At 40.2% G+C, this 14,375-nt stretch overlaps 1 protein-coding gene across 5 annotated transcripts in view; it reads left to right on the top strand.

Annotated features, from left to right (window-relative positions):
- itpr1b (inositol 1,4,5-trisphosphate receptor, type 1b) overlaps positions 1–14,375 on the top strand; it is a 131,864-nt gene that overhangs the window by 85,339 nt on the left and 32,150 nt on the right. For 3 of the 5 annotated variants that reach the window (XM_084394709.1, XM_084394710.1, XM_084394708.1), the window contains 8 exons: positions 7,951–8,134; positions 8,238–8,488; positions 9,273–9,473; positions 10,933–11,043; positions 11,126–11,221; positions 11,391–11,525; positions 13,097–13,204; positions 13,564–13,756. In XM_084394709.1, the coding sequence (XP_084250835.1) occupies positions 7,951–8,134; positions 8,238–8,488; positions 9,273–9,473; positions 10,933–11,043; positions 11,126–11,221; positions 11,391–11,525; positions 13,097–13,204; positions 13,564–13,756 (1,279 nt within the window). Of the gene's footprint in view, positions 1–7,950; positions 8,135–8,237; positions 8,489–9,272; positions 9,474–10,932; positions 11,044–11,125; positions 11,222–11,390; positions 11,526–13,096; positions 13,205–13,563; positions 13,796–14,375 lie in introns of all 5 variants that reach the window. The other 2 variants (XM_084394707.1, XM_084394706.1) reach the window with 1 other exon arrangement.

Below are 14,375 nucleotides of genomic sequence, written 5' to 3'. Positions count from 1 at the left end.
TCAAGTAGGAGTAGGAGGGAGTGAGAGACAGCGAGAGTACAGTGCAGAAGCAGAGTGTGTGAGAACAGCCAGGTTCTGGATGACCCTTGACGGAAGCCGTCGCCCACTCGCTCTGCAGCAAGTGGGCAGAAAGCCTGAGACGCTTAACCAGTTATTCACGCACACACACAATCTCCCCTCGATGACGCTAGCGAATGCATTCCTCTGTGACAGAAGGATGTAAAATACTCCTTTAATACATTCTAGAAGATCATGTATATACTCACAGAGCCAAACGTCCATTTATAAATAGACAGTCATTAATAATACATTTTTATGCAGCATGTCACAGGTTGTTCAAGAGAGTGCACAACAGACATAAGGCTACCATGAATTTGCTTTTGGGATTTTTTTAATCATACAGTAGGTTATTGTGGGATACCTTTTTGATGAATTGCATGGGCAAAATACCCACATTCCTTGGGTAGCTTTTGAGAGTGAAAACACTGGAATTGTTATATAATAGGAGAAGAAAGAATGATGCAGGAAATGGATTGCCGAGGACAAAGATCTCAAAGTTAATTATGCTAAAATATTTGACCTTATGTCACAATTGACCAATCAGAATCAAGCATTCCTGAGACCCGCATATTAAAGGGATAGTTTCAGTGTTGTTGGTGATAACTAAAACTAACTAAAATAAATAAGTTGAAGTTGAATTACAGAACTAAAATGATAAAAATACATTGAAGTTATATAGAAATAAAAAATATATAAATTACAAAAGCACATACAGTAGTAAAATCACTCAAATCTAAACTAAAATGTAAAAAGTTTTCAAAATATTAATAAATACTATAATAGTGTATAAATAATCTTAAAATATCACTGGATTTTTTTCTTTTTTATGTTGTTGTTTTGAACCCCATTGACTTTCATTGTATGGGCAAAAACATTTGAAATGTTCAAAATATCATGTTTTGTGAATAAATGATGACAGAATTTGGGTGGACTGTCCCTTTAAGCATTCTCAAATGGATTTACAGCATATGCTGCATGTTAGTCTCTTTTAAAAAGAGAAAGTGACAGCTTCATTTTAATTTGATTGCTGTGCCATGTTATTTCCAGCTGGCACGTACGCATACACGTAAGGCTCAGCGATTTCCTGAAGAAATTATAAATAGAAATGTATATCACGGCACCTGGGAGGGGAAAGAAGGGTCTCAATTCCCGAGCCTTAGCAATTGGCCTTCAGATTGGGATCCAGAGGTCAGGGCTTTTGTTGTGACTCTATTACCAGATTTTTTTATTTTATTATTCCGGCTGTCATTATCTGGTCAGCTTCTCACATGGCTCCATTTCAAACTTCTCATTGATGTTTAAAGTAGAGGAGATGCAGAAGAATAGCAATATGACTCTTTCTGAACCCAAAACCTTGTCTCTTTCTATAGTCAGGCCTGTTATGTAATATTGGAAAAATGGCGTCAGGTGGAGCGGGAGACAAACTCAAACTCGAGGACTCCTCCCTAAGGTTTCTAGTCGCACACCGCACCTGTCGCCTGCCACACAAGTGCACGCACCTCGGTTAAACATTAGCTTATGACCTACATAACTCATCTCGAAACAAGCACCCAATGTGTGTGTGTGTGTGTGTGTTTAAGTAGGAGGTGCTTATATGTTAATTCCATGGTCTATAAATATTTACACACTTTTTCAGACTTTGTCACGGTCAGAAACGACCTTGGAGATGTCGTGCACTGGAAGTTAGTTGTGTGCATAGCTCTGTTTTTGCACACGTCCCCCTGTGTTTACCGTAAACTGCTCACAAGACAGAACCAGACACACACAAGTGTGATGAAGCATAACAGGTGTGAGTGTGAGAGCGCAGCACTAAAGTTGACCTCGGCTGTATTATAGCTGTGTTAATAACATATGAAATACTTGTCAGAAAAAACTTCTTTCTTTTTTTAAATTGAACAACCTTTTGACATTTATTTTTTAGAGTAAAAATGTTTTTATTTTTTATTGAGCCTCATATTTAATACATAAGGCTTGAATGCCTCATTTAGTATGCTATAGTGAGAAAATGGAGCTCATACTTGAGGAGGAATTATGTTTTAATTCAAACTTATACAAATATTTATATGGCCAAAAAGTAAGATGATGTTCCAAAAGCTTTTTATGTAAATCAATGAAATTTCTATAACAGTATAGCAGACTTCTTACATAAATTCAAATAAATATCAGTTGTCATATCTCCCAATAATGTCTTAGTAAGATGATATTTAAGTGCTTATATGATCAAAGCTCTGTAGTTTTAATTGTGGGGGCAAACCATATAATGCAATGAAAATAGAAAAGCCTGATGTATCATATTTGATGCTCACATTTTGTAATAATGTATGGAAAATCAAGTAAACCCAAGTTGCATTAATTCATTAAGTGTTCATCTTGAAATATTACTAACAACATAAAGATTATTCTTAGGTTTACTTTATAAAAATCATTAAACAGATACGTCAATCACAACCTGAGGTGGGACGTATATGTAAAATTATACTGAAAGCCCTTTTACGTGCTAAAAAAGTATAAAGCATCAATCAGGTGACAGAAGACATGTTGTAGGGTCACCGTGATTGTGCCCAGTAAGATGTTCCTGGATCAACATTTTTAGCATATTGCTTATTTAGAGGCCTTAGTAATTTGAGTATCAAATATGATACAGCAGGCTCTATAGGCATCTATTATTATTATGGTCTGCCTTGCGCGGCATCCTTAGTGCTCTCTAATGGATTTGTGAGTGCGCTGGAAACACTTGAGTTTGTGCACCTATGTGTGTGTGTGGTATTGCAGACTCTCAGCTGCTGTTGAGAAGCTTCTGTTGAAGTGTGAAGGACGTGCAGTCAACATCTCCCAGCATCCCAAGCCTCCGCAGCGCAAGCCGTTCCCGTGGTTACGCGGCCGGGTGGGCACGACGACGGCACTGATTGAGCTCGCACTTATAAATAGATCTTACACAACATCCTCTTGTTGATGCCAAGAGCTCGGATAGACGAGAAGGGGATGGAGAGGCGATTGCTGGTTGACCTTTTGCTTAGTGTGTTGAGGCTGTTATTAGAGACCTGCCCACGTTCACCTGTACATGCACTATCTACTTTCTGTTGGGTTGTGGCTGGTCACCTTGCCTGGATAGGCTTGTTGATGTTGAGGACTTGTAATCAAGTTATGATGGGTTCAAGGGGTAAGACAGGCCTTCAACTGGGATTAGATGGGAATAAAAGGGAATGACGTTGGCTAGGGTTCCGGCAGCCTTTAAAACTGATTATAGGGGGGAATTATACTCACATAATAGATTCAAATTATTGCAGATTGAAAGAAAGAAAAGTCTTATGCTCGTCAAGTCTGTATTCGTTTGATCAAGAATTTGATCAGAATTTAGATTAGAAATCATTCTAATATGCTGATTTGGTGCTCAAGAAACATTTCTTATTATTATTATCAGTGTTGAAAACAGTTGTGCTGCTCAATATTTTTGTAGAAATCGTAATATATTTTTCTTAGGATTCTTTGATGAATAGAAAGTTCAAAAGAACAGCTTTTATTTGAAATCGAAATCTTTTGTGACATTATAAAGGTCTTTGTCACTTTTTTTTATCAGCTTCACGTAGGAGGGTGTGCCCTTTGTTCTTAAAGTCACCAACTCATGATACAGACACTTATTCATTTCTTACATGAGTTATGAAGACCCCTGTGCACTTGTGTCATGCAGCACATAAAGGTCACGCAGAACACATGCGTGTCTATTAGAGCACCAAGCTGATTGTATGCAGCTCGTACAACCTTAGAAACTCTTATATCAATTCCAGCTTTACCAAAAACACAAGATGTTTATAGGGATGGGAACGATTACCAAAGTTCTCAAGTATTTGGAAATCACAGCAATAGTTGACGAAAAAGCTAGTTTCTTATTATTATTTTTTGATAACAATAATAAAAAAGGGTTATTTCACCCAAAACTGAAAATTCTGTCATCATTTACTCAGTGGGCCCTATTTTAACGATCTGAAACGCAAGTGTCAAAGCGCAAGTAACTTTGTGGGCGGGTCTTGGCGCTGTTGCTATTTTCCCGGCGGGATAAATGACTCTTGCGCCTGGCGCAAATCTAAAAGGGGTTGGTCTGAAGTAGCTTCATTATTCATAGGTGTGGTTTGGGCGTAACGTGAAATAAACCAATCAGAGCGACATCTCACATTCCCTTTAAGAGCAGGCGCGCTTGTTCTAAAGCGGATTCCTATTATAACGGCGGATTTGCCAGGCGCACGCGAGGAGCGGTTCAAGGCCGAGGAGACCGACGTTCCCGTCAGGGCCGTTGGGGATGGAGAAACACACCCAAATTAACTTCGGTTAAACAGGCGTATGATAATTTGGGTAAATGTGTAAGCTAGATGTATGCTTTTATAATAAAATGTCTATCTATCTATCTATCTATCTATCTATTGTAATAATGTATGATTTGCAAAAATAACTGCTGCGTCTGTGTGTAGATGAGAGAATCAAAGTGTATACGCGTTGTGCACACGCTACATTGATTAAGGCCAAGCCCTTAAAATAGCATATGAATAACATGCGCAACGCGCCACTGACTTTAAACTGTTTTTTTTTCGGTCAGTGGCGGAATTGTTTTCTAAACCTGTAAAATAGCATCAGGGAACGTTAGCGCCGGAACACGCCTCCTCTTTGCGCTGAACCGCCCCGGGGAGCGCAAGTGTATTTCTTAGTTAACCGACGTGCGTCTGTGGAGGGAAAAGTCCGCTTTGCGCGGGTGCAAAATAGGAATGATACATGCGTCGGTGTACAAAGTCAATTGCGCTGGGTGCAAGATAGGGCCCACTATGTGTTGTTCCAGACCTGTAAGACTTTCATTCATCTTTAGAACACAAATGAAGATATTTTCAATCAAATTTGAGCCAGTTCTGTACTCTTCATTGACAGCTACGCAACCACCACTTTGACGCTTCAAAAAGTTAATAAAGATATGATGAACAGATTTCATTTAGGCTTTTATTTACATATAAACATTGATCAGCGAACATACAGTAAACAGAAGCTCAACTGAACCTGCTTGACGCACGAGAACAAACCTCATTGGTTCTTGCAGAAGCTCAAACGTGCTGCGTAACACAAGGATGAACCTCATTGGTGATACCAATCCTCAACTGATAAAAATATATTTAAAAAATATATAATTATTAATTTCATCAAGCTGTCATATATACCATATAACTTATATATCATAAATATTTCATGAAGGACATGCTGAGGAGGAATCTAGCCTACAAGCCTTTGAAGGACTGGACTTTTGAGAAGCACCCTTCAATTTAACTTCAGTTGAAGCTAAGAAAGCTAAAGCTAATAGGAAGCTAGTTATTAATGGCTTTGGAATGCAGGCGTCATAATGAACTTAAGCAAACATGACTTGAATTGTTCTTTTAAACCAGGCTTAAAATGCAACACCCTGTCTTGTACAATGTTACTCCGTTGTTTTATCCATTAGGAAGTCCATGGCCTGAGGTTTAAGACTCCTGCCTAACACCTGGAAAACACTTTCCATGCTTATTTTCCCATCCTTTCCATGCTTATTTTCCCAGCCTTTCCACTGTTTTGCTGTTTTCCTGAACGTGCGTCATATGGCAGTCAGGTGTTGACATGTTTACCACAGCGACGCATCTGATGTGGCCGTCTTGTTTATCAGAGCAGTCATGAGACTTGCACATTCGAATGCCGTAATGCTATAAACTCCACTTCTCCTCCGCTCCGAGGTCTTACACAACCTGTTGATTTGCTCCGCTATTAAATCTCTCGGAACGATCGGCTCCGTGTCAGGACTGCCTTCAATTAACTTGAGCGAGGAGTGTTTAACAAAGAGGTCATTCACAGAAAGAGATTCAAATTAGTTCTCTTTTTTTTTTTTATGAAATGCAAGTTGTCCGATGACGTCTCGAGGTTTACTGGATGCACTGGAGCTGATGAATCATTTTTCAAGCACATCTCCTTTGTGCATGTGTGTGTGCGCGCACTGCTGTGGGTGTGTTGCATTTCTCTTTCACTCGCTGTTGTTTGAAAGAGGCCTGAATGACTGAGCTCACTGTTAACCTGGAAAGGAGGCTGGTTATGTAACGAGCTTTCAAAACTGCCCCAGAATTCTGCTGATAACTTCCACCCCTCACCCTCCCTCCTTGTGTCGCTCATCACACACTCACTCCGTGCCTGTTTGGCTTGAAAAAGTAGGGCAGGATTTTCCTTTGCGCTCTTGTCCTCTCCTATTTTTTCCCTCGCGTCCTGTGCGAGCGTGCATGAGCAGTCTATCGCTGCTATCCCTCTGCCTTTCAGCTGATTACTGACTTATGTAAGAGGGGGAAAAAACGAGCGAAAGTAGAACAGGATATACCAGAGAAAAACACTACATAACCAGCGGGCCGCATTTATTCATAGAAGGAACTGAAAGGTTTTCTTTTAATACTTAGGACTGTGATGTTGTATTTTTAAAACACTATTAAATTTGGCATAACCTTTTGGGTTCAGAAGAAATTGAAACCTTTCGAAGTGTTTTCTTTGGAAAGCACACGCTTGTTTGTGCAAATGTGTTGACTGTGCAAGCCTTGTAGCTCTTGGGACAGTGTGGAGACAGATGGTGTAAATTCAGGTGAGCTGAGGGAGGCACTCCAGGTTATTTCCGTGTTAATTGCTGTGAGTTTGCGCGTGCGTGTGTGTGTGTGTGTGTGTGTCGGGCCGCACAGAGAGGGTTATGTAACCGCAGTGGTGTGAGTCTGGCTAGCAGTAAACAGGGTGGAGGGGAGGGAGGGACGTGAGAACTCTGCTTTGGAGCATGGCTGCGCCGCGATGTTAAATTAACTCCTTAGGCACTGGCACAGGAGTAAAACAAATCAAATTCCCCTGACCATTTGAAAAATAAGAGTATAAGATTATATAAGAGTGTGTCCTAGTTCAAGATATCAGGGCAAAAATGCCCCGTATGAGTTTTGTCTCATAGTTATATCATATGATTAAGCAATATCACATGATTAACAAGCACAATATCACATGCTGTTTTTTTTTTGTCCTGCAATAGCATGATTGCAAATGTGATATTGATTTTATACAGCAGTTTAAATAATAATAATAATAATAATCATTATTCACTCAAAGCGCTTTAAATGGAAGGAGGGAATCTCCTCAACCACCACCAATGTGCAGCATCCACATGGATGATGCCATGACAGCCTTATTGCATCAGAACGCCCACCACACACCAGCTTATTGGTGGAGAGGAGACATGTGATGAAGACAATCATTATATATATGGGGATGATTAGGAGGCCATGATGGACTAATGGGCAAATTTGGCCAGGACACCGGGGTTACACCCTTACTCTTTCGAAAGACATTCTAGGATTTTTACTGACAACAGAGAGTCAGGACCTCGGTTTAACGTTACAATATAGTGTCCCCGTCACTATACTGGGGCGTTAGGACCCACACAGACCACAGGGTGAGCGCCCCCTGCTGGCCTCACTAACACCTCTTCCAGCAGCTATCTAGTTTTCCCAGGAGGTCTCCCATCCAGATACTGACCAGGCTCAACCCTGCTTAGCTTCAGTGGGCAACAAGTCTTAGGCTATTTTGTTGTGTGTTTATTTTATTGTTGAGAGACAAAAGGGTGCAGCACATTTTTGCATATTTCATCTAAACTTGACTCTCAGCATTGTGGGCGGCGTCGGATGTTTGCTAACAGTATAGATGGTCACGTTTTACCCATAAACGAAGAACGGAAAAGAAGCAAAATTATGACTGGTATTGATGCAGAAAGTTAACAATTCTCACTTCTCTCCCACCTTCTCTTTACCTTTCATTTACAGTATGCTAATTCGATTGTATTGCTTTTTTCCCTCACTCTTCTACCTGTCCCTCCAGCGGTCGTTTTTCTGCCGTCTGACCGGCGACAATAAGTCAGAGAAGTTCTTTAAAGTGTTTTACGAGCGGATGAAGCTGGCCCAGCAAGAGATCAAGGCAACCGTGACGGTGAACACCAGCGATCTGGGCAGCAAGCGCAAAGACGAGGACGCCAACGACAAGGATGCCCAAACGCGCAAGAAAGGTCAGAGCCTACAAGAACTACAAGACAAGTGTTTATAATGATGAAATCATTACCCAGACCTGCAAAAGCATACTAAACAAATACAATTCTCCCCCTGTTTCAGTCAAGGATGTTGCTGTAGTAACCGAGGAAGTGCGGGAGCAACTCATCGAAGCTTCTACGGCCACTAAGAAGGCCATCACTGCTTACCGAAGAGAGGCGGACGTGGACGAGCATCTGAATGTGGCGGAGGGGCAGACCAGCACGACTGAAAAGAACCAGGATGACAACGAGATGAGCGTGATCATAACAATCATGCAGCCAATCCTGCGCCTCATGCAGCTGCTCTGTGAAAACCACAACCGTGAACTGCAGGTCAGAGATTATTTCGGGAAATGCGCATTGTTAATGCTAACTTAGGGGCCATTCACACTGAACACACAGACGCAGGTCAGAGGAAGGAAAAAATGCAAGGTCTAGAAATATGGTTTAAAAGTTGAGATCCTTTTAACTTGAGCGCCACGTTTTTAGAGCGTCATGTCATCCACGAGATGCTGTAAAAGACACGAGACACGAGCCCAGTGGTCAAACACATCCATCTAGCATTGAAAAACAATAAATATGTAGCGGTGTGGAATGGAAAGACACGTTCTGTTCGTACTGCTCCTATCTCTCAAATGTTGCTAACTAAAAAATAGCTTAGCCAACTGTACATGTAGTTTTGCTGTTGGCTATTTCTTAAGGAACTGTATGATTGGTATCAGAATAGATCATATTCATTCACCTCAACATGAAATGTTATTTGCTAGCCATTTTACTTCTGTAAACATGGTGTATTTCTCAAAGAAACTGTATATTTGAGAAGAAGATGTAGGACGGATTTTATACATCAGCTATTGATTATAATGAGAAAAGTGCCCAGAATGGATTTCAGAAGGGAGCCAGGGATTGAAAGCTTAGCGGAAACGGCTAAAAATATTACAGTTTTGCTTGTATCTTGAACCTTTTACATAACCCCATCATAAACATATCCCATCATAATCCTATCCCATATCATACTATGAGTTATGCATCAACTGTATCTGTGCTTCCTCAAGCTCTAATATGACTTGTAAATACAAAAGCTCCTCATATCCTGTTTTTCCCGCTTGTTCCCCAGAACTTCCTTCGCTGTCAGAACAACAAAAACAACTACAACCTGGTGTGTGAGACACTGCAGTTCCTGGATTGTATATGTGGCAGCACTACGGGGGGCCTGGGGCTGCTGGGACTCTATATTAATGAGAAGAACGTCGCTCTCATAAACCAGACTGTGGAGAGCCTGACAGAATACTGCCAGGGCCCGTGCCATGAAAACCAGGTGGACCTGACGCATCCACACACTCTTTTTGTTCTATACTTTAAAGGAATCGTTCACCCAAAAATGAAAATTGTTGTAATTTTCTCGTTTACCCCAATAAATGTGTGCACTATCCAAGTCTTCTGTAGCAGCTGACATGAATGAAAAGAAACTGAAATTTAAGCCATTATGCACTGAAAATGTGACCTGTTTACCACTAATGGAGTTGATCGAGTCAGTGAGTTAAACTCTTGAATCGTGATTGCGTTTTCCAAAAAGCATTGTAAGCCTAAGTAGATCGTTGGTGCCAGTGGTTTTCAACAATCTACTGTACTTAGGCTCATGATGCTTTTGGGGAGCGCAATCACGATTCAAGAGTTTAACTCACTGACTCGATCAACTCCCTTAGTGGTAAACAGGTCACATTTTCAGTGCATAATGGCTTAAATTTCAGTTTCTTTTCATTCATGTCAGCTGCAACCTGTGCTGAAAAAAATCTGATTCGTGAACAAATCATTCAGACCGAATTGACTGATTCATTGAAAAGATTCAGAGGAGTGATTCTCTCATGAACACAATGCACTAAGGAGAGTGAATGAATTTTTGGGTGAACTGTTGCTTTAAGATTATGACACACTTACACTATATACCCACTATTGTCTACTTAAAAGAATGGCAAAATCTTTCTTTGTGCGTTGGGCTAGGCATTATGCAACTTTTCTGACTTCATAGGACCGTAATGGGGCTGATTATCATCATTGTCCTACTTTTCTAGGAGGAAATGTAGTGTACTTGCATGCTGACAGAGTGCTTTTGTCCCGTAATGATTGGATGATTGGTCTCTCACTGAAGCACTCTGTTCCAGAGCCATAATCAGTTAATTGCAGGTTAATTTTCATACCAAATTTATGGGAATGTGCTTCCTGTAACTATTTGTTCTCTGGTGTGCTTAAATGGTTTTTCGTTTAGCCTTTTTGCCCATTTCTGTAACTCATTAACTTATGTAGCGGACCTTTATGAAGTGATGTGCCTAATATACACAACCGTTCAAAGAAAATAATTTATTCTGCGAAGACACATTAATTGTGTCTAAAGTGACAGGAAAGACTTTTACATTGTTTCCAAAAATTTACAATTCTGCTCGTTTAAACTTTCTATTCATCAAAGAGTCCTGAGAAAAATATATCACAGTTTCCACAATACAATATTAATTGTTTTCAACATCGATAATAATAAGAAATGTTTCTTGAGTGGCGAATCAGCATATTAGAATGATTTCTGAAGGATCATGTGACAATGAAGACTTTAATCACAGGAATAAATTACATTTTAAAATATAATAAATTAGAAAGCAGCTATTTTAATTTGTAATAATATTCCACAATATGACAGTTTTTACTGTATTTCTGATCAAATAAATGCAGCCTTAGTGAGCAAAAGTGAACAGTAGTATACATTTAACATTTTTTCCCTTGTTCAGAACTGTATTGCCACACATGAGTGTAACGGTATCGACATCATCATCGCTCTCATCCTCAATGACATCAACCCTCTCGGCAAGAAGAGGATGGACTTGGTGCTGGAGCTCAAGGTGCGAGATCTTGTAGATTTCAATTGATTCAAAAATAATTGACGTGAATGGCCTTTTTTTAATGTATTTTATTTTTTTACAGAATAACGCCTCAAAACTGCTGCTGGCCATCATGGAAAGCCGCCATGACAGTGAGAACGCGGAGAGGATTTTGTATAACATGAGGCCTAAAGAACTGGTGAATGCAAACAATGAATGCACATGCTAGCACTGGTAATGCAAAGTTGGCACTTTGCATTGAAAACGCATCTTTCTCATGTTCCTGCGGGCAGACTTTCTGTTTTGCATACTGTAATCACACTTGAAACCACCTACTGTCATTATTTAAACGTTTGGTTGGTGTACAGGTGGAGGTGATCAAAAAGGCCTACATGCAGGGAGAAATTGAGGTAGAACACAACGATGATGATGAAAATGGTGAGGAAGAGCATGCCGCTTCTCCTCAAAATGTGGGTCACAACATCTACATCCTGGCCCATCAGGTGACGCACACAAATATGCTTTTACACACACTGTCACTGTGTCAGATGCCTGGATTATATCACCCTCTTCCCCTCCCCTGTGCACTTGAGCTGTATAGATTGTTTGCCTATTAGTATCCACGTAATTATCTGGGTCATCGTCAGAGGATCAGTTATGTAACCATGTTAGAAACAGGGCAGCTTTTCCACCAGCCCTCCAAATGACACTGTTTAGGATCAGGGGTTTGTGAATGAAAAGACCAGAGAACAAAAAGTACATTTGACGGAGACGTTTTACTCAAATAATAGAGAAATATGCTTTTGCAGTTTGCGTCTCAAAAGGTCAATTCATAATTGCAGCAACAAGTAATCCATTTAGTTTTACCAGCGGAGCAGATTCTGTGGTGGCTACACTGGCCGTGTTTTTAAGCAGACTTTATTTGTTCACTGCTGGGCTTTGACCCTCAAGTTGTTTTTCATAATTGGGGCATTGTAAGAATATTGAATGTGGCTATTTTATGGGCATGTAGCTGTTGGAGAAAGAGATCAAATTTAGATGCATGACAAAACGACATTTGTTTCCACACAAATAAGTAATTAGTCACATGATAAGCAGATTTAAAAATGGAATATACATATATCATAACATTATTTATAAAGTATCCCCAAAAGAAGGTTTTTACAATATAGTTTACATTACATTATTGTGGCAGACAGAAACATTGAATAGATAATAAGTAGCTGTTGATGTTAATGTATTGTTTATTAATCAAAATTCTAATTCTGTATTGCAGAATTTGCGTAATTAAAATTATATTAAAACCCCCCCAAAAAAACACAAGAATCACATTCACATTACATAAATGTATCAATAAATGATATAAAAAAAAAAAAAAGTATGGTCTCGTGGTGTGACAGACTTCATAATGGAACCCAATTCTCACCATTGCCACAAGAGGCGCTATAGAGCGCATTAGCGTAAACGGTCTTCTACTACAGTCCGTTTTCTCATTCCGTTCAACTACCATCATGGAGGGCCAACAGTTTGAAAACAACATTGCAAGTTGGTTAAAAGTTCAATTATATGCGTGGTTCTAGCTAGCTCCCTGAATAACAAGAACGTTAACAAATGCACACCAGTGCTAGCTACAGTTTGAAAGCCTCAGACTTTTGTATAGTAGTTGTGAAATAGAGTTTTATTTATCATGATCTAAAGGCTTTAGATCGGCAAACTGTTTCGAGTTTGTCTAAGGTGTGAGTGGCATAATTGCAATGGTGTATTATAGGATTAAGGATTGAAACATAATGTTGTCTCTTCAACAATGCAGCAGCAGATATTTGACATCATATTCCGAAACATTCATAGATTAGGTATGTCATTATTATGCCGAAACCTACGTATTGGGTAGTTCTGAGTTCAGGTTTGCTTTATTCAATTTCAACCAGCATTTCTCAGACAGGCGTTGGCCTTTCGTTGATGGTAAAGTGTGTTATGAGCAAAACAACAATGCCAGACAGGTCATTACAACATGTATACACTGTCTCAGTGAAAACAAACACAGCCTCATCCCTTTTTCCACATACACCCACAGCTAGCCAGACACAACAAGGAACTCCAGGCCATGCTGAAGCCAGGAGGGACATACGGGGAGGGAGATGAAGCCTTGGAGTTCTATGCCAAACACACAGCGCAAATTGAGGTCAGTTGTGTTCATCTATGGAGGCCATTATGAATCCACCATTCATAGTTTCTCAGACTGGTGTACATAAGCATCAGTATTACTATCATTCATACAGTGAAAATTTCAGGTGGAAAATTTTGTGGATGACATCCAGTCATTTCAACAGGAATCCCAATGTTGTTACATGTTATGGAGGAAAATTTCCCCTCGCAGATTTCACTTCTAAAAATTTAGCTGAAAATTTGCTAATGTGATTGTACCTTTAGAGGCGACAAAAAAACCCAAATCGACATTGCAACTATTTGTAAGTTAAAACCGTGTCCACCAAATTGTCATTGCATATGTAACCCACGTGATGCTCAGTCTTTTATTTACAGATCGTCCGTCTGGATCGCACAATGGAGCAGATCGTATTTCCCGTCCCCAACATATGCGAATTCCTAACCCAGGAGTCCAAGCTCCGCGTCTATTACACCACGGAGCGCGACGAGCAGGGCAGCAAGATCAACGACTTCTTCTTGCGCTCTGAAGACCTCTTCAATGAGATGAACTGGCAGAAGAAGCTGCGAGGTACTCAAGAGGCCACTGGTAACGCAAACTCCGTACCTTGTGCGTGTCCACTCCCTTCCTCTATTATCTAGTAAGCTCCTTTACACACCCTCTCCACTCCCAGAGCCTCCAGGGACCCATCAGGGCTCTCTCCATGCAGTGCGGCCTGCTTTTGGTGCACTGGTGCCGGGATTCATACCTCACCCTGACCCCCTCAAGCCAGGGCAGTGGGGAGGGGGTGTAAACTTTAACTTTAAGATAGATAAGATAAGACCTGTAACTAAAAATAATGTTGAAGTTTTTAGTTCTACATGTTTGTGCATTAAGGTTTGAGAAACAAGGGAGGAAGATGGCTCAGGGAGAAGTCTGAATAAATCCCAAATAAACACACATTGCCAGCTTACATCACAAAAGCTGATTACGGAAATAAGCTGAGTGAGATATCAAATAAACAGATGATGGGAAACATGGAACTCTAAAGCCCATTTTTCACCAAAAGGGAGGTGCTCAATCTGGAGCCATTTTCGGTTGGCTCTGCACCAGCCCCTAAAACCTGCTAGTCTTGAACCAGAAACCTCAGAGGCTGGGCTGGGTAATGGCCACACTGAATTGTAATTTGAAAAATATTATTAATTAAATT

Source organism: Rutilus rutilus, assembly GCF_951802725.1.
Source record: "Rutilus rutilus genome assembly, chromosome: 22".
Classification (NCBI taxonomy): Eukaryota; Metazoa; Chordata; class Actinopteri; order Cypriniformes; family Leuciscidae; genus Rutilus; species Rutilus rutilus.
The sequence above is the reverse complement of the archived record's forward strand: the minus strand, read 5'-3'. Positions and strand labels throughout refer to the sequence as shown.